The sequence below is a fragment of the Salmo salar genome, chromosome ssa02 (genome assembly GCF_905237065.1).
Source record: "Salmo salar chromosome ssa02, Ssal_v3.1, whole genome shotgun sequence".
NCBI lineage: Eukaryota > Metazoa > Chordata > Actinopteri > Salmoniformes > Salmonidae > Salmo > Salmo salar.
This window is the reverse complement of record NC_059443.1, coordinates 35,854,467-35,875,790: the sequence shown is the minus strand read 5'-3', so window position 1 is coordinate 35,875,790 and position 21,324 is coordinate 35,854,467. Positions and strand designations below refer to the sequence as shown.

General features: G+C 43.0%; 1 protein-coding gene across 1 annotated transcript; it reads left to right on the top strand.

Moving 5' to 3' along the window:
* Window positions 1-649: 649 nt before the first annotated feature.
* LOC100380645 (nuclear receptor subfamily 2 group F member 5) lies at window positions 650-19,747 on the top strand. Its single transcript, XM_014164140.2, has 4 exons — window positions 650-1,767; window positions 14,661-14,941; window positions 15,340-15,586; window positions 17,657-19,747. Exons 1-4 carry the CDS (start codon window positions 1,401-1,403, stop codon window positions 17,971-17,973), a joined length of 1,212 nt encoding a protein of 403 aa, XP_014019615.1. The 5' UTR covers window positions 650-1,400; the 3' UTR covers window positions 17,974-19,747.
* The last annotated feature ends 1,577 nt before the right edge of the window (window positions 19,748-21,324 follow it).

The window sequence follows — 21,324 nt, the reverse complement described above, 5'->3', positions numbered from 1 at the left end:
AGCTGCTCAACAAACTGACAAAATGAACACTCCATATGTGTGTCTTGGCGAGAAGTTTGTCACCTTGGTTTGGCACAATCGATAATCTTACTGTGAAAACTGTATAGCTTTCAGCACGAGGGCTTAACATTAAACATTCAGAAAGAGTGCATTGTGGTATCAGTAGGATATACAAGTAATTAAAACATTTTTCAAAAAAAGTGAATTAAAGTGGGTATGATTGAGTTCAATAGCCATCAAATAAACAATGAAAGTAAAAGCTAAATTAGAGTGGAAAGGTTTATAAAGACTGATGTTTGGGGACGTATTTGACATAGGCCTATTACTTTGATAAAGGCATTTTACCCATTGACTGAGGCCTAACAGTTTTGTGTTATTATATAAAAAAAAATCAAGATCTATGATACGTTGATATGTGTATACAGCTACACTCTGCTATACAGTAATAACACAGCCACTCTATCAACCAGACCATACTGTATAGCTAATCGGCGGCTGCGCCAATTGGAGAGTGCCTTACTGCTTTATTCTCCTCTGGCCAATTGAATCTGCCCGCACATGCGTAAAACCGTTCTCAATGAGAGGAGGGGTCATGCCTTATATGGTAGTTTTGGCCTTATATGGGGGGGCTACAAGCACGGCTGTTTGGTGTCACTTTCACCAAATTCTAACTATGATTCTCAGAGATGGGACAGACAGCCGACGGGTGAAGTACATGCTTGGCAAAGATATCTGCTTGTAAACATACTGCATCTACCACAGAGCACTCCATCCATGGTTTATCGACATTTCTATTCAGACCTCATCGTGCCGCACAACATTAGAGGAACGAAAGTAACTTTTATTTTGGGATTGCACGTCCGTATGAGTTCACAAGACAACTTCGATCACATAATTGCGTAGAACTATGGTCAGTATTGTGTTTTTGTGATTGAGAGAATATTTTGATTTAGTTCAGTTCGAATAATAAGCAGAATAAGATTCGAGGCAGTCGATATTCATGAAAATGACACTTTAACGAACATTTCTCCATTCTGTACATGCTGTGTTGTTAGTCGACTTTTCAAATACACTCAACGTTTTTGAGAGAGCGTGTTTATGGATTTCTGCGCAGAGCAGAACACTGGCAGTAGCCTCCATTCTTACGCAATAGTCATGTTGATACCGTGCTGTCTTCGTAAACTTTGATAGAAGTTTACAGAAGATACGTTTACGACAGAGACATTTGATTAACTAGAGAAAATCTATTTGATAATATATTAAATACTTTTTGGAGGAAGTGGGAAGCGCCTTTTCGCCCTGCCTTGTTTTCCCAAGACGTCAGAACGGATTCTTATCTCCTCCCCGCGCTACGGAGTTGGACTCGTATCTGTTGTTTAACCAAATTATTTTAGGATAGCATGGCAATGGTAGTAAACCAGTGGCAAGAGAACATTTCGGCGGATCCCGGGTCCCAGCTCCAGATTTGCAGTCAGGAGCCTGGCGGGACACCGGGAACCCCCTCTGGTTCCACCCCGGGGAACGATGCACTTTCCGGGGACAAGATTCCCAACGTGGACTGCATGGTGTGCGGGGATAAGTCCAGTGGCAAGCATTACGGCCAATTCACCTGCGAGGGCTGTAAAAGCTTCTTCAAGCGTTCTGTGCGACGGAACCTCAGTTACACATGCCGGGGGAACCGCGACTGTCCCATCGACCAACATCATCGGAACCAGTGCCAGTACTGCCGACTGAAGAAGTGCCTCAAAGTCGGCATGAGAAGAGAAGGTAAGACATGATTTGAGATTCGGTGAAGACTGTAGCCTTTATGCAAATGTAATGTAAATTAATAAAAATATCAAATTGGGTTTTGGCGGACGTTTGATGTCAAGAATATCGGTGCGTAAAGTTGAAACCATATAACGTTAGTGCTTTAACGATGGATATCCGTGTCTTAAAGCTTTCCTGTTTCTATCAGTCATAGTTCCCCTAAAAGGCATTTGCAGTCTGCTGTAACGCAATGTTTGTTGTTTCAGATCGTCTACCCTTGTATTTCCTATTCAGTCCATAGTATGCAATTATTTTTCTCCTCTCGGAAAAGGGCTCCCTTTGTCTCCCCAATTAATTCTGGTGTTTGCTCCTCTACACCCTATCCGCCACAAGAGGCCCCGCTACATGTATTGTATTGTGCATGATTAAGAACGGGTCAATTAGTGCGAAAGATGAACAGTGGCAACGTGTTCGCAAAGCACTGCGTTTCACTTTTAATCAGTCAGCTTGGACCTTACTGCGTCATGTTCAATCAGACGAGTTGTGTTAATTACAACACGCAAACCAGACACTTGAAATCCTCACAAAAGCTTTGCACATGCGTGTCTCCATGCTGGACGTCGATGGACTCTGTGTTTTATGCGTTACCCACCAACAATACTACATTTCTCTAATCATAAATACATGTGCATCGCTGTGCAGTGTAGCCTACTCTGGAGTCAACCTTGTTAGTTTATTGTAATAGATTTTATCGCAAATTATATACTGAAATTCTTGCTAAACCTGGCCACGCAAGCTGTTGTGGATACTCCAAAAGGTTCCTATGATATGACCATAAACAGTGCAAATAGTGACACAAACAGTAGTCAACAGAAGACGTGCGCTCTGTGCAGGAAGCACGCTGTGTTTAACTTCCAGTGTGTGAGTGTATCAAGCAGGCAGGCCTATTACAAACGAGGTCTTGAATACAGTAGCCTCTGTCATAATGAACTATACAATACATTTTAGGTGGAAATACCCGTCCTATCGCCTAAAATTATCATTCAAGGGATCTCGTTAGTGTGCTAGTGTGTACACTGTACACAGTTCATGTAAAGTACTGCAGGGTAAATTTAGTCATCCATGCCCCTTTCTGACTGAATGAACCCGAGGAAATCTCCTGACGCAGCGCAGTCTGTTGACCTTTCATCTACATAAACACGCTCAATATGTTATCAGACTATTATTTGGCTACATTATATATTAACTACTGCAGATAACATTTTAAAAGGGATTTGATTTGCCATGTTACTATTACATGGTCTAGAATAATATTCAGCAAAAACACGATTCAAAAATCTAAATTCTTTCAAGTGTTGATTAAATTGGTACAGGTCTGTCATACGCAAAACAGACTCATCCTCACCGTGGATTATAGGCCTTAAGACATGTCCTCGTAAGTGTCAGTGCCTTTGGTTTTAAATTGAAGATGATGACTGGTTAATGCAGGCCTAGGCATAACTATTTTGTATATGCCTCATTTTCTAATTGACATTCAATCAATAATTATAATTGAAATGTTATGCAGAGTTGTGTTGTACTACAACCAAGTGTTAGCAATGCTTTTAAACGGCAACCTTTGTGAGGTAGTAAATAAAACATATTTAAAACAAATTTGTTTCTTTAGGCCTACCAATAATTTTCAAACCCTGAAAGAAAATCAAATTATCTTTTTAGTCAGTTTATAATTAACAAAATATTACAGGCATAATTTGGTGTGAAATAGTCTACATATATGTTTGTAACTCAGCAATAGGGCCTAAGATAAAGTCCTGCTAACTATTTGCCCTGAAAAGTTCAGAGGTAGCCTAATGGTGGGGATAATTAATAATAAAAGCACCAATTGTATACATTTAAATGCAGCATTGCAATCCCATTAAAGGCTTACTGGTAGCAGCGAGAAAGCAGTAAGACTACACACCCAAAGCTACTTTTCGTCTTCCCCAGAGGTCATACATAAGTCATGTTTCTTCTACATAATGCACCTGGGTCGGCTGACAGAGGAGGCCATTGGGCTTTCTGAGTTATAATCCGTGTGAATTTTGGAACATTTTGGAAATACACAAATGTACATTCCTGCCCTGAATATGGATTTGAAATCATCTCAAATTGATTGTTGAAACTATCAATAATTAACTTTGTAATAGTTATTCAAAAACATGTGTTTTCTCTTGGGTTAAAGCAGAGGACTGTCACTTCTATAACAGTCATCAGAAATATCTTTAATTTCCCCAAATATAAAGAAACCACTACAAGGTATTGCCTACTTGTGTTATGCAAGCCATGCACAAAATAATCATCTAAATGTCATGCTATTCTCGACACATGCATTGGTAACCAGTGGTGTGTATTCATGGCTGCCAAGGGAAGTCAGGCGGCCCCAGAAAATTCACCAAGAAAAAAATATATACTGAACAAAAATATAAATGCAACATGTAAAGTGTTTCATGAGCTGAGATAAAATATCCCAGAAATTTTCCATATGCACAAAAAGCTTATTTCTCAAACAAAATGGCACAAAATGGTTTACATCCATGTTAATGAGCAAATCCCCTATTGTCAAGATAATCCATCTACCTGACAGGTGTGGCATATCAAGAAGCTGATTAAACAGCACGATCGTTATACAGGTGTACCTTGTGCTGGGGACAATAAAAGGCCACTCTAAAATGTGCCGTTTTGTCACACAACACGTTTTGAAGGAGTGTGTAATTGGCATGCTGACTGCAGGAATGTCCACCAGAGCTGTTGCCAGAGAATTTAATATTAATTTCTCTACTATACGGCGTCTCCAACGTTGTTTTAGAGAATTTGGCTGTACGTCCAACCGGCTTTACAACCGCAGACCACGTGTAACCACGCCAGCCCAGGGCCTCCACATCTGGCTTCTTCACCTAAGGGATCATCTGAGACCAGCCACCTGGGCAGCTGATGAAACTGAGGAGTATTCCTGTCTGTAATAAAGCCCTTTTGTGGGGAAAAACTGAGTCTGATTGGCAGGGCCTGGCTCCCCTGTGGGTGGGCCGATGCCCTCCCAGGCCCACCCATGGCGGCGCCCCTGCCCAGTCATGTGAAATCCATAGATTAGGGTCTAATTCATTTATTTCAACTGACTGATTACCTTATATGAACTGCCCCTCTGTCTCTGTATGGGTAGGCCATGTATCTGATGCTGTCTGATTTAAAGAGTATGACATTGTTGCCGCTCGTAGCATTGAATGCAAGGGAAGCCAGCGAGCATTTGGCCTCCATTGATTTATTTATTTTATTTGAATCTCTTTTAGTCCCCATTTGGACTAATCTTCCAAGAGTCCTTAAACATTAAAATACAATTTATATACGAACACGTTTTCACATATAACACACTATTACAAACATACATAATATACTAACATAATGAACCAATAAATACTCAATCTAAAAAATATTGATTCTTCATCTACTGTAATCCCACAACATTTCTGTGTATTATATTTAAATCGTTTAAAAATGTTTAAATTTATATATTGAAAGGTTTCTCGTTTGCTCAGTTAATTTATTACATTTCTTAATTGCTCTAAATCGAAATGTTCTTTTGCCTATTTCTCTTTTCTGTCTGGATAACGATTAGATGGTGGACAATCTATTCCTAGTATTTACGGAATGTCTGTCTATTACCAACTGATTACCGTTGTGAATAGAACTTGGCCGTTTTAAATGATGTATATTATGAAATAAAATAAGCATGTTTTTTTCAATTATCTTGTTGATTGATGACCAACCAAGAACATTGCGCATGACTGCAACAGAAGAACCATATCTCCACCGTAAAACAATCCTTGCTGCTTTGTTCTGTGCAGTCTGCAGCCTCCTAACTTCACTTGATGATGCATTTCCCCAGACCACAGAACAGTAGTTCACCTGACTCTCAATTAATGCTTGTGTTATTTGCTTAAGAATTTTTCCTGGTAAATATTTAGCTTTCCTTCTGATTATGCATGCTGTTTTAATATTTTTTTTTTACATAGATTAGTTATTTGAGACGACCAGGATAAACAGTTGTCTAGCTGCACTCCCAATAGTTTGATTTCTGCCACTTCTTCAATTTGTACTCCTCCCATACTTAATTGTATCCCATGCTGTTTTGGCCTTTTCCTAGTGGAACTTTGGTTTTCTTGGTGTTTAAAACAAGCTTGTTCTGGCAAACCCACTCCCTGATATTCTCCAAATCTCCTTGTAAAGCTTGCTGTACCTGTTGAACCGATTGTCTTGCTGCATAAATTGTAGTATCATCTGCAAATATAGTAGCTTGAGTTTCAGCTAAGGCATAGGGAAGGTCGTTGGTATATATTAAATAAACAAGTGGCCCAAGGCAGCTGCCCTGCGGTATTCCACAGTTTAACACATGAGCGGAAGAAAATGAACCATTGATATAGGTGGAGTGTTTCCTGTCAGTTAGATATGACTGTACCCAATTCAATGCTACCTCCATAAAACCATAATGCATTAATTTTGTCAAAATTATTTCATGATCCAATAAATCAAATGCTGCACTGAAATCTAAAAATAGTACACCCACAAATTTGCCAATATCCATAGCATTGAGCCACTGGTCAGTCACGTCAACCAATGCAGTGGTAGTGGAATGGTTTTTGCGATAAGCATGCTGATTGGCTGTAATCAGATCATTATTTTCCATGTAATACTCACAATACCCTCCAATATCTTACTGAGTGTAGGGAGTAGACTAATTGGTCGACTATTGGCAGGAGTAATGGGTTCTTTGCAGTCTTTCGGAATAGGACACAGTTTCGCATGCTTCCTTACATTTGCTTCCATACATTGATAAAAAAGTATCAAATAATAGCCAATCAGCATTGAGCAAAGCTGAGTGAGCTCAACTGTGAATGGTCCAGGTGCACCAAAAGTACAAAAGTGTTAAGGGTCAGCAGCTTGGATTTGGCGTCACTCCTATCAAATTGAATTGAGAGCATACGTCATTGACAGAAACAACTTGAATATTTGCGTTGTTGTGTTGTTGTCATCCGATGGCTAGCTAGCTAAAATTGTCCCTTTCCTAAATTAGACATGGATGGAGATAGGGATTTGGACTTCTGGTTTTACTTAACTCTTTGGTACTGGCAATAATTATAACGGCGATTCTGATCCAACCATTAAGTCATACATTGGGCCTCTGGCCTAAGTTCAATATGTAGCTAGATTTAGAAGGCTAATGTAACTAGCTAATGTTGCCCATGAAAGGAAGTTAGATTAGTGAGCAAACATTTTAGCCAGGTAGCATAGGACAACAATAAATAAAAGCATGTACTGTATGACAGAGTGAAAGACCGTTTCGTCATCATGAAAGAGAGGAGGATGGCATTGGCCTTTCTCAACAAGTAGGGTTAATCAGCATGTTTTTTCTACTTTTTCTACACACACACACACACACACACACACACACACACACACACACACACACACACACACACACACACACACACACACACACACACACACACAGAGAAATAAACCATGGACAGCCACATCATATTTAGCTTGATGATTGGACTAAATCGTTTTTTGTTTGTTTTAGTTGTCGCTGTATTAGACTAACATAGTTGATTTGATGATGTTGAAATGTTGAAGTTAAAATGGTGCTGAAATAGTGGAGGCAGCTCCTGTTTTCTTTGTGACTTGAGGTAACTCTCAGTGGTTCTAAATCAATAGTTGTTTAGTGGTCCAAAAATGTCAGAAACATTAACTGCTTGACCATGCTGTAGGTCATGTAACTGTTTGTTACATGCAAAATGCTTTGTGGACTTTACTGGACAGGGGTTGCTCTCTGGTTTTGTGATGAAACAATGGTGTGGTTGAATTTATTCTACCACTGTGTCTTCTTATTGTTTCAGCCTTTGGCCTATATATCACGGTGTCAAGGCATATGAACTAACAGGTTATACAGCAAACAATGTAATTATCACAACACATACAGTAGGTTGTAATATGGTATTTTTCCTGGCTTCCCCAGGGATTTTACCCACGCCCTTCTACTGTTGGTAACATGCATAAAAGTAACGTATTGATGGTGTATGTAGGAGGCCTCTGCCAGTGAAAATAAACAAATATAGCAGAATATCAGCAACAAAGCATATAAAAACAAACCCGCATCTCCCCTCCCTCTCCAAAAATGCACCACTCCCTAGTGGCAAAATTCTGTAAAACATGGCAACGTTTTAGTAAGGTACAAAAAATGAGTAATTGATCCTATCTATGCTGTAACTTGCTCCAAAATGTACTGCACACACATCTGCATTATTTAAGATGTGTCACATTCGCTGGCTAATTCAGGAGTGTTATTTGGACAGTTCAGTTGATCTTTAGGGTGACCCTTAGTGTGTAACTTGACAGAGGTCACTCTATTTCAGCCCACATAGATATCGAATATCTCGTGTTAAAGGTTGATTTATACTAAACAGTCATGTAAAAGGTCATGTTTATCTCTTCACTGCTCTACCTGTTTGGCACCTCTGGCATCTCTACTCTCCATGTTTCTCAATTACATTCCTGCTTAGAGTAGAACACTGGTTTAAGGGATAAGGAAGTAGTGAGGAAGAGAGAGACAGTGAACCTGTGCAACTGGCTGACAGTTCCTTGGGCTAGTTGGGAGTGAAGTGCATATCATGTTATGCTGTCGGAATGTTCCGTATGTGTTCCTCTGACCTTAGTGAGAACAAAAAAGGCCAATATAGACTGTGATGTTTGTCAAATTCACACGTTCGAAGAACACACGGTATACTTGACACATTGACAATTTTACATTCACAACTAGCAGCCTTCTCATGCATACAATACATTCCCTACCAGCTACCACACATAGTGACATGGTCACAGATACCAACTCACATAGCGACATGCACCCAGAGATTGGCATGGACAAGTACACTGTCCACTAGAGTACACACTCTAGATCAGGAGTCTCCAACCTTTTCTAGTATGGGAGCTACTTTTAAAAAATTAAACGTGTCACGAGCTACTCATTTTTTCTAGCTATGTTTTCTGTCAATATACCTGCTAAAATAATGGTTAATAAACAAGCAGGGTCCTATAGAATTTTTCTTCACAATTCTGTTTTAGATGTTCCCAACTTTCTTAGTTTTATTTTTCCTGGTTTTAGATTTGCAGATTTTTTCACTCTCAAAATTGCAATTATTCATAGAGAAACAATAAAATTGGATGTTCTGAGTCCATGTTAAAGCTCAAATTAAATCAGAAGACCCTTTTTGTAGGTCTAGAAATGAAACTAGCAAATTCTTTTTTGTGTGTGTTATTCCCCTTTAGTTGTGCATCTGGCCCTTTAATTGCACATCTAGCAAGTGAGGATTGTGCCATCTAATGTGCTGGTCTAGTGATGGTTCTGTACTGCTAATGCTCATTTCATGGCAAAGTTTTCAAATAATAGATACAAATGATATACTTATAGTATACTTCTGCCAGGTATGCCTACTTTGCAGTTAATATTTAATTGAGAAGGATTGGGAGAAAGTATTTCTGTCAACCCACAAGACGGTTATCACATCAACTGGCTACACACGGAGTGACAAAAGCACGCACCACACAGACAGACAGGGGCAATATTGCTGGACATTTATTGGCAGATGGTGTTAGGTTTGGCTTTTTAAGCCAATAGTGGCTAACTAGGGGTGGGATAATATCAATAAATAGTAGCTGGGAGCTTGTGGTGTCTGATACTTCTGAGATTTGTTTATGACAGTTTGCCGTGGAATACGTGAAAATTGGATGTACTTTCAGAATTGTTTGGCGAGTTACTCATAGGTGGGCTGTGAGCTACTGGTAGCTCGCTATCGACCTGTTGGAGAACCCTGCTCTAGATTGTTCATAGACAGAACATTCAAAGACAGATTATCTTAATTGTGACTCCTAGTGTGTGTACTTCAATGGTAAATAACACAGGGAAAGTCCTGTATATTGATATTCAGTTACTCATACATAGGATTATGAAACTCATCACTCTTGTCGAGACTCGCTGCTACAGCTGGTGACCCTTGGTTCACACCGACCAAACCCAGAGACGGATATACTGTAGGTCAACGGGAACCAGAAAGTAAACATTAATAATGGACATGTTCAAGGTCCAAATGTGAGGTTGACTCTATTGAGTAAGTACCACGGCTTGCTAACTGACTGCCTTTATTGACTAATCCATACACGTTGTCCAGTTTGTATGAGCAGGAAATCACAAACCGGGACTAGTTTGACCCTTAAACTCTGGCCCACCACAACATTTCCCTATTACAATACTGTCATAGTTTATTGACATGTTAGAATAGGTCTCTTTAAGTCCAAGCTGGCTGTGAGGTTCCAGCACCATGGCTTCCATATTGACAGAGGCCTTGCCATGATTTACTGTCAGAAAGCAGCCTCCATTGAAGTGATAGGCCACGAAGAGACCATAGAGCTGAGGCACTAGTCGTTTCCCATTCTGATATCCCCAAGGCTAGGATTTAATGTTTTAGAGGAGGGGGGGGTGGGGGGATGTGTGTGAAGGAATAGAGCTCACTCTGCAGAGATGGGCTTCGTTTGACACCTCAAGGTGAATAGACTCCAGTTCACGATACATTGCATGTCATATTGTCATATTTCTCTGTTGAGTCTCTCATTTTCTCTGTTGTCTGTACAATAGCCAGGTTAGCCTATTGCCACAATATGAAAGGCTAGCCTTTACAGTAAGTCCAGCGTTATCAATATCCATTGTAACATTTTGAAGTATCGTGTTGTTTTTTTTACACCAATTTTCTTGAGATACAGCCATTGAGTTTTTAACTCAATGTAATGAAAATCATTGAATCGCTTGTATAGCATAGCTTGTTGTGTGATCTCTTCCATTGTAGAAATGGATATGAGTGAGTAGAGAGATGGATAGAAAGACAGAGCACTCCTCCGTGCAGGCTGCATTTCTGTTATTAATTCATACCTGCTTCATCAAAGCAGCGCCAACGTGACTGGGTGGATATTAAAGGGGCTACGTTTGCAGCTAATGCATCTGAGCATCCTCACCGGGAAGCTCTCTCCATCTCCGTCTGTCTGAATCTCTCTTTTTCCCTGTCTCTTTACCCGTTCCCTCTCCCTTTCCATACAATGTCATACTTCACTCTGTCTCCCTCCCTCCCTCTTCCTTGATCCCATTGTCTCTTTCAGGGGTTCCCAAACTTTTCACTTTTTCACTATGGGGCACCCACGCCACATCTATTTCTATGGGCACAAGCACTGTTCATGACACAAACTGTTCACACCCCTCTTGCTGGTGGAGAGAATTTTGCAGGTTTAAAGCTTATTTCCTGCAATTCTACGCATTTTGTCATGTCTAATGTGTATTCATGTGATATATATATATATATATATATATATATATATATATATATATATATATATATAGGTCTCTAAGGTATGCAGTGACTGACATGACAAGAGGAACTGATGATGCACTACCCAATTTCGGGAATTGCACCTTGTGCATTCTACTATTACAACTTTCAAGAGTACGTTTAAAGCCTGACTGAGTTCCTTTATTTTTGTATTTTTGTGGGCGGGACCACCCCTTCCGACCCTTTGGTGGCGCGCCCCACAGTTTGGGAACCACTGGTTTATTTCACTTCATCCCTCCATTTCTCAATTCTCTACTCTTACACTTACCTTGATCTTCATTCTCAACCTATTTTTTTCCTCTCCTTTCCTCTCACCCTTTCTTCCTCTCCTTCTCTCCACGTCTTTCTCACAGCCTTGGCCCCCTTTCCTCTGTTAATTTGTAGTTGACTAAGGGTAAATGGTTTGACTTTTTGCTGGGGGATTGGTGCGTCACTGTAACCCTTGCATGCAGAGTGAGAGCAGTGACCCAAGAGTTCAGAGTTCAACCCAAGCTAAAGGAGTCTGTGAGAAGCACAGGAATAACACATGAATGTCACATCGCACACTCATCAGACACTCCTCTCTGAGCGGCCTTACACAATACACACTGCTTTACTATCCAAAATAAGCAATTTTTTTGTGTATCTGTGTTTGAATGTTACAGTATCTTGTGTTTTTTGTTAGCAGACTTTTAAGGGACTACACGAAAACCATTATACCACTTATCTCAGTTGACAATGAGGCTGTGCCAAATCTGTCATGCTTCTAGTACATAGCCCCTGACTATGACCTTTTACAGTAGCAGATAGTCCTTAACTGTATTTATCTACAATAGTTTGCTCAACTGTCTTGTACTTCTAGCACAGTGACTAAAGGTCCAAATAAGGACAGCCTTAGAGGGATGAGGCATGCTTAACTCCACGGCCACACACTCTCTGTGACTCACTGTGGTGGTGTTTTTTAAAAGTCACGACTGAAATCACCCATGATACCTGTTTAGTGCCCTTTTCTCCCCTCTGCCTTATTTATGTACCATGAGGTTAGGCCGTCATTGTAAATAAGAATGTGTTCTTAACTGACTTGCCTAGTTAAATAAAGGTCAAATAAAATAAAAAATATGTAGTGCAATGGTCTTTCTGTTTGGGGTTTTAGGCTCTTTAGTTGTTTGGTCCCACTGTTTGCCAGTACCTCTACTGTCAAGAGATAGGGGTTTTGGTCTTTCCAATCACACTAAGCCACCGCCGACCAATTAGAAATCGGGAAATCGATTATGGCAGCCATTCAAATCTGTCTCTACATCCTCACTCTCTCTCATGCCACTCACTATCTTTCTCCCTCTCCCTTTTACCCTGTCTATGCCCTTCTCTCCCTGTCTCATTCGTTTCCCCTGTTCATTCACATAGAGATGCTTTTCATGCGTCATTTCGACTCAAGCACTCATGCACTCACACACAACCTCCTCAAAGAGGCTTTTCAGAAGACGAGTGGATGGGGTGGATTTGGCATCTGGTGGATTACGGCATTAATCATTATGATGCATTGATTATTATTATTTTAATTCAGATAGTTATAACATACTAACCTCTAATGAAGGACAACCATGCTCTAGAAAAAGTTCAGGTTTGGGTACGACCAGGAGTTTTCTTTTTTGTGAGTGACATGGTACGGCCCATTGTGCAATGCTGTCTCTGTACGCTACGTTGTCGTTTGCAAAGTGAGGCAACATTCTTTCCCTGTGTCACAGGTGTCGTAGGGTGTAGACCAAAACGCAGCGGGAAAATGTATACTCATCTTCTTTTTATTAGTGAAGAAGGAAAAACACAAACAACGTATACAAAAAACCAAACGAACTGGACAGTCTCGTCAGGCAAACCGCAAAACAAGAAACAATCTCCTACAAAATCCCATGACAAACGCATTCCTATTTATAGGACCTTCAATCAGAGGCAACGATAGACAGCTGCCTCCAACTGAAGGCCCCAACACCAATTAGCTAAACATAGAAATACAAACGACTAGACTGAACATAGAAATAAACTAACATAGAACAATAACCAAAACCCTGGACTAATAAATCAAATACCCCTGTACATACACAACCACCCCCGAACCATATAAACCAAATACCCCCTCTACATGAACACATACACAAACACACCCTGAACCACATAAAACAAATACCCCCTCTACATGAACACATACACAAACACACCCTGAACCACATAAAACAAATACCCCCTGCCACGTCCTGACCAAACTATAAGAACAAATAACCCCTTTACTGGTCAGGACGTGACACCCTGGGACAGGAGCTGTTTGTGTTCAAGGGAGACCAGTATTTTTTGGTCACAAACTCACACGTTTTTCTAATCATTCAACAGTCTTGAAATTCTATGGACGTATCTATTGACTTACTATGTTCTTGAGTGATTTGACCTGTCCTCTTTGGTACACTGTAGTGTATTCAATTTTCACAGCTGTTGTGTTGAAGGACAGGTGATGCTGAGTTTCAAAGTATTTTCCAAACCCTAGCCTGCCCTCCCTCCCTCCCTCCCTCCCTCCCTCCCTCCCTCCCTCCCTCCCTCCCTCCCTCCCTCCCTCCCTCCCTCCCTCCCTCCCTCCCTCGTACTCTCTCTCTCCTTCTCTCTCTCCCTCGTTCAGTAACTTTAGAGGGAGTTATTAGTCAGACAGCGGGGATGACTGAACAGGTGTTTTCCAAATGGGCTTTGAGCCGCCGCTTCTTAGCTCGGCGGGGGTGGGGAAGTGTGCTTAGCCTCTGCGTGCCCCCTTCCCCTTCGGCTGAGCCATTTGGCAGTGGGGGGGGGGGGAGAGAGGTGTGAAGAACCATAGTGTCTTTACTGGCTGCTGGTTACCATTACTCACTGATAATGGCAACTCGGTCTCCTGACCGGGGTCTGCCGGTCAGGAGACAGAGTGCCGACACATTTAGAGCCGCAGAAATTTCCCCCCGTTTCTCCACATTTTGCACCCCCCACCTCCAACCTCCACCCTCCTTCCTCCTCTCCCCAGACATGGCTTTTAGCTGCTAGCCCCAGTGTGATTTGGCCCAATATATTCCCATTGAGAAAGAGCAGACTCGTCTGAGTGCCTCGAGATGCTGCTTTATGACACAGTGGTAATTGCAGCCTACTAAATCAAGGCAGTTAGTGTTGGATGCAGTCATGACAATGTGAATGCAGAGAAGCTTCAGGTCCTAAATGTTACTGTAACTGTGCCAGCCTGGATTGAAATAAAGCCTCTTAGGATAGGTGGATAGAGTACAGCCACATGAATGAATGAAAAATGCAGTAGTCTAACCAAGTTAGCTCCATGCCAAACAATTAGCTTCTAGCACTTGAGTATTCGCTTATGAAATGTCAAAAGAGGGAAAATGTATTTTGCTCATAAAATTCAAATGCTTTATCTCCTTATTTTCTTAACCCTTTCTTTCTTTCTCTCGCCCTCAGCTGTCCAGAGAGGCCGCATGTCCAACTCCCAGTCCAGCCCGGGTCAGTACCTGACCAATGGCAGCGACCCTTACAACGGGCAGCCCTACCTATCAGGATTCATCTCTTTGCTGCTGCGCGCCGAGCCTTATCCCACGTCCCGCTACGGGTCCCAGTGCATGCAGGGAAACAACCTGATGGGCATCGAGAACATCTGCGAGCTGGCCGCACGGCTGCTCTTCAGCGCTGTGGAGTGGGCCAAGAACATCCCCTTCTTCCCTGACCTGCAGCTCATGGACCAGGTGAGGACGACCACCCTGATTCCTGACTAGAAACTATGCCTGACTAGATCTTTTTTTTATGCCTGACTATAATCTTTTTTTATGCCTGACTAGAAAATAGAAATTATGAATGCTTAGAGATGTGGTGTGGTCAATTTATTTGGGTAGTCCCTTATGAATGAGCTGTAGATGCTCAACACAGATATTGCCCAGAACAAATATGTCTATGTCTGCAATTGGTATGTCATGTAAAGGTTCAATTGTGGGTTCAGCAGCCTTTAAGTTTGAGCATATCACTAACACTTGCCATAGTCAATCATCTGCATAAGGAAGATAAACACTATTATCCTTGTTTCCCAGAACCACCCTCTGTCCACTCTGAACTAACCAATTCTACCATCATTCCTCCCATGCCCTAGGTGGCGCTCCTGCGCATGTCATGGAGTGAGCTGTTTGTGCTGAACGCGGCCCAGTGCTCCATGCCGCTGCACGTGGCGCCCCTGCTGGCGGCGGCCGGCCTGCACGCATCGCCCATGTCTGCGGAGCGCGTGGTGGCATTTATGGACCACATCCGGGTGTTCCAGGAGCAGGTGGAGAAACTGAAGGTTCTGCAGGTGGACACGGCTGAGTACTCCTGCCTCAAATCCATCGTGCTCTTCACCTCCGGTGAGTGGCGTTGACTTTAGTGGTTTCTGTTTCTATATGTCTTTGTTTATGTCTATCTGTAGGATAGTTTGTGTTGTATTCTGTGCAGAACTACACATTCAGGTCATAGTGGTCACTCCAGATACGTTAGCAGACGTATAGAGTCTGCAGTAGAGCATGTGGTTAACAACCAAATGGTTAACAAGGTCTTTGTAAACAATGTATCAATAATGTATGGATACCATATCAATATTATCATGGATGGACTACTTATATGAGCTAAAGAAGCGTAAATATTGGTGAAATAGCAATATAAAAACAATAGTTTGCTTATTGCTTTGATACACCACTTTTGCCATTGTATGAGGCACAGTCGATAATTATGGTTATTCTACGCCACCCAGAATGCTGTCAGATCTGGGATTGGGGATGTGTTGAGGATTCATTGTTTATGACCCAGGGGGTATGAGTGTGAGAGAACCCAACTCTGAGGTCTTGCTTTTTGTTTCCTGTCGATCGCCCTTTTCCTCGTCTCCATTGCACAGCTTGTCAGAATCACTTTGCATGTACCAAGTTCTGGCTCGCACTCTTCCATTTGGATGGCTGAAGAACCCCTTTGCTCTTCTCATTTATTTCATCACCGTCTTCTCCTTCACGCTTCCATCTATTATTGAAACCAGTCAGGCAGCCCCTCCCCTTTCCTCCTCTCCAAATCCCAGCCCTCTCACCCCTGCCCCCACCACCGTGCTTGAATTATTCATGGTGGGTTGCAGCGACAAGGGGGATTCGCCACAGCCCAGGCCCTGACCTACACAACGCCTGTAGCCTTGAGCATCCATGTGATCCGTCCCACAACTCCAGCCAACACACACACACGCATACACACACACATGCATGTACACACAATGAGATAGACAGACCATTCGTAGACCAGGCCCCCCATCGAGACCTGCCTGCATGAGCTAACAAGGACAGACAAAATCTCAATACCCCCTCTCACCTCCGCCCTCAGACATTCCACCCTATATCCCAGTCCCATCACCCCAAATCAAAGAGCGGCCATCTTACCACCGCCACCATCCTAATCCCCAGAGTGTGGCTGTGTGTGCCCAGGGAGCCAGACAAAGGGAGGAGGTGCCTGTAAAGGATGCAACAAAAATATGAGGCACATTAATCTTTTGTTACGCAGAACTGAAGCTCAGCTGGACCAAGTTTGTGTAGGGGGCCGACTAAAAGGGTACTGTAACAAAGGGACTAGCATGCTGGGTGGCGGGTAAAAAAAAATCCTGGCCCAGTGCTTCTGCTGCACACAAGAGTAAAGCACTTGGGAGAAAATTACCCTCGCTGTTCGATGTAGCTAAACACTGGCACAGTAGTACTAAACGTGCAGTACAGTGCCGTGCAGTACAGCACAGCACCATGCAGTACACTAAATGGGACTTTGTTTTGAGTTCACCCATCTCTGACCCCATAACCACGGAGCTCGAAGGATGTGAAAAGTATCACACACAGTCGACACACTCTCTGTGTGGTGTGAGACTCACACCAGGGGCCGGTGCTAGGGGAGGTGTGAGACTCACACCAGGGGCCGGTGCTAGGGGAGGTGTGAGACTCACACCAGGGGCCGGTGCTAGGGGAGGTGTGAGACTCACACCAGGGGCCGGTGCTAGGGGAGGTGTGAGACTCACACCAGGGGCCGGTGCTAGGGGAGGTGTGAGACTCACACCAGGGACCGGTGCTAGGGGAGGTGTGAGACTCACACCAGGGACCGGTGCTAGGGGAGGTGTGAGACTCACACCAGGGACCGGTGCTAGGGGAGGTGTGAGACTCACACCAGGGACCGGTGCTAGGGGAGGTGTGAGACTCACACCAGGGACTGGTACTAGGGGAGGTGTGAGACTCACACCAGGGACCGGTGCTAGGGGAGGTGTGAGAGCATGACATATTTACTTAGGGATACAGACATTTCAGCTCTAATGTATATACGTAGCTGGACACAATTTCACATTGCATGTCAGTGTGAGGTCAACTCATCAAAACCAGAATGAACCAGAAACTCATCAACGCCTAACCTTCCTATCCCTTTCTCAGATGCCATGGGCCTGTCGGATGTGGCCCACGTGGAGAGCATCCAGGAGAAGTCCCAGTGTGCCCTGGAGGAGTATGTGAGGAACCAGTACCCCAGCCAGCCCAACCGCTTCGGGCGCCTGCTCCTGCGGCTGCCCTCCCTCCGCATCGTCTCTTCGCCCGTCATCGAGCAGCTCTTCTTCGTGCGCCTGGTGGGCAAGACGCCCATCGAGACGCTGCTGCGCGACATGCTCCTCTCCGGCTCCAGCTACAACTGGCCCTACATGCCCGTGCAGCGCGACCGCCCCATCTCCCTCCACTACAATGAGAACGGGCCCTGAGGAGGACGAGTCGTCGCGTATTCAGCTCTTAATCCATCCTTCATCGACCGTCCCTCAATCCCTCCCTCCGTTTATCTCCCCCTCCATCCCCTGGAAGACCACCACCGTTCTGCCAAAAAGCAGACTGACCACCTCACCACATCCCTACCCCATTCACCAATCCAGCCATTCACACGCCTCTTCTCCAGGGGACCACGGCCAATAGAGAGACAAGGTGGCTGCCATGGCCCCTCCTACTTCGCCATTGCCACATTTGAGAGGTGACACTAGACGGGCCGGCTGGCAGAAGGGTTTTTGCGCCGTTCTCCTGCAGCTCTGTCGGACTCACGCCGTTAAAGACGACTTTGTCAGTCTCGGACTCGACGTGGTGGCGGCTACTGGCGACGCAGTCACTCTATTGTCGGCACTGTGCTTGCATCTAAAGGAGATGTGTCCAAGATTCTCCACTGTATGGCGATTTAGAGCAAGGCCTTTGCCGATAGAACTGCTTGACCGAGAGAGCCAGGCCAAAGGTTCTTCATCAACCAATAATTTTTTTATTAACCAGAAGCCATTAAAAAACAAATGCCAAATTTCCTTGGAATTTTCAGAAGACATTTATTGTGTGTGTGTGTGAGTGTGTATTAGCACTGTTTATAATGAGAGAAATTCATGATTGTGTCCATATGTATGTCATTGACTCATAGACATCCACGTTAAGGGGTAAGTTGGGACTAGCTCAGGTTCAGGTTGGGGAGACAGGACAGACAGGACAGACATGCCACTATCAGTAGGAAACAGAGAATCACGCCTCACACAGGGCAAAACTCCTATCAACAGCCTGTACCAAAGTGGAACATGGATATTAATTGTTTGGATTATCTTTGTGGTAGTGGTGACAAAAACACCTTTTGGTTTGTCTATAATTTGACCTTTTACTTGTATTTAGATGTCAGAGGGTGTGGGAAGTTGCAAAATATATATATATACAAAAATAGGCACTTGCAATGTGAAACTATCCAGAACCCACACTTGACCCACTCCCATCATAAACACAGCACTGGTAGATTCTTCCTCAGCCGCCATTTTGAGGTTAAAACTACAGGTCCACTAACTGGTAATGGTCAGTGTACTTCCGTCACTGTTTCAAAGCGGAATATCATACAAGTATCCCTTCATAACATCTACATAATGCTGTCATAGGAATGACATAACACATGCCAGTTAATCCCTGTTAGTTTCATGTCACAATCACATTTTATGTTTTTGTGAAAAATGAAAATTGTTATGGAGCCTGAACTAATAAGCATTTGAAACTATAGTTGTACTTGCCTTAGAACAAGATTTTGTCACTGAGCATTTATTTTATGACTGTGCCATAATCTGAAGTTACCTGTTATGACAGGCAATATGTCCTCCATATGAGGCCACCTCAATTCAATTGTCATTCAAGCAGCATACTAGGAAATTGTATTACTAACCTCCAAACCTCAATTAAAGTTACAATGGTCATTACTGTGATTTAGCATAGATATTATTGTGTTTTTGTTACCATCAATTGATGATGGGCTGTAAGGCAACATTGATTGTTGGACGACCAGTCTGTTTTTTAAAGTGGCACTGGGGTATCAGCGACAATTATTGGGATTTGAAAGCCATTGGGACCTTGGAGAGCAGGACTGTCTGTTGATAAATTTGTTCACAGAATATTTCTATAAGAGTATGTTTTTTCTCTCTATTTTTGTTTGGAAAAATGGATCCATTAATTGAAATAAAAATGTGTTGTTCACGGTTATTTCTCTGTCTTGTGTTGCTATGATCCCTATGCGAACCAGCTAACATCCTACTCTATGAACATATTGCCTAATGCTCTTAACACATGACTTACAGATGTCATAATCAGTCATAACAATGACTAACATTTGATGTTTAACTATACTATCAAAGGTTTATTCACTTCAAACACCATGGCATATTCTGTCATTATGACTACAACATAATACAACTAAATTCTCTTACCAAAGAACAGGCTGAAATCAGGAGATACACCAAGTGGGCATTTTAGACAGAGCTTATGACAGATGGCTCAAGTCATATGGGTAATTCCACGTAGTGCAGTCCATTGGCCATGAGTAGTAGTCGCTCAGTGTGGACAGTGTGTTTATCTCAAGCTGTTCGGATATGACGGGGTACAGAGACATGAAACAAATCAATACTCTAAACCAATCAGTGAGAAACAAAGTGAGGGACTCCCCAACTCTCACGGCAGGGTGCAGCCCAAATGTTGATACTCCCCTGCTGTTAGTGTGAGAGATAGAGTGTAAACAAACACTCTGACCTCTCACTTAATGATGTATGTGTGTGTTTGAGTCAGGGAGAAAAATAGAGAGAAAAAGAGAGAGAGAGAGAGAGAAAGTGCACACAGTTCAAGGTGGTGTGTGTGTGTATAAGAGAGAGAGAGAGTGGCTTGGTGGGTGGGTACTGTATGTGTAAACAACATCTGTGGTCCTTCACTCGGAGTGGCAGCTCTGTGTCAGCCTGATAAAGGTAAGAGAGAAGAGCTCACAGGTCCTCCGCCTCCCTAAAGACATGCTTTATATTCAGTCATTCTCCCCCCGCCCTCTCCTCCCATCACACACCACTACCCCACACTGTAACTTTGTGCCCTTTACACCCCACCTCCCTCCCACCAACTGCCTTACAGCCTTCTCCCTCCCCAGTCCCCTACCCTTCATAGCCTTGTTCTGTTCCTCTCCCCTCTCACCCTATCCCAGAATGGTGCATGTGGTGAGTAGGAGAATGACTTATGCCTTCATTTCAGAGCTGTCACTCCTGGCCAAACACCATGACCCCTCAACCCCCATTTTGAAGGCACACTTTTTTCCCCCTCCCTTGGTATGAATATAAAAAACACATGTGGCCCAAAGGTGTGTGTGTGTGTGAGTAACTGTGTGTGTGAGTGACTGCGTGTGTGTGTGTGTGTGTACACTACTGGGGGTAAGGGTAAATCAAACCCTGACATGGCTGCTTTGAATGGCTTGAGAATAATTACTCTTGCCTTCCGTTTTGCACACCTGCCTTTTTACGGCGAACATTTCCACCTACACATACCATCAAAACATGACTACATAGACATATGAATCTTTAGGTGGAGTCAAACACCAAATTCAAGGTTGTATAGTACTTCCCCATGTGTGAACATAGAAGTATTTCATTGAATAAACCAATATTGGGACAGCATTGCAAAAGACCTGCATGCATGTAAGAGGAGGTTAGGTCTCACCAATCAAGGCTCAAGTCAGAGGTTGGGATGATAAATACAATAACCCTGCCGATACGTCACCCGTAGCCTGACAGTAATTGTTTCAGGTC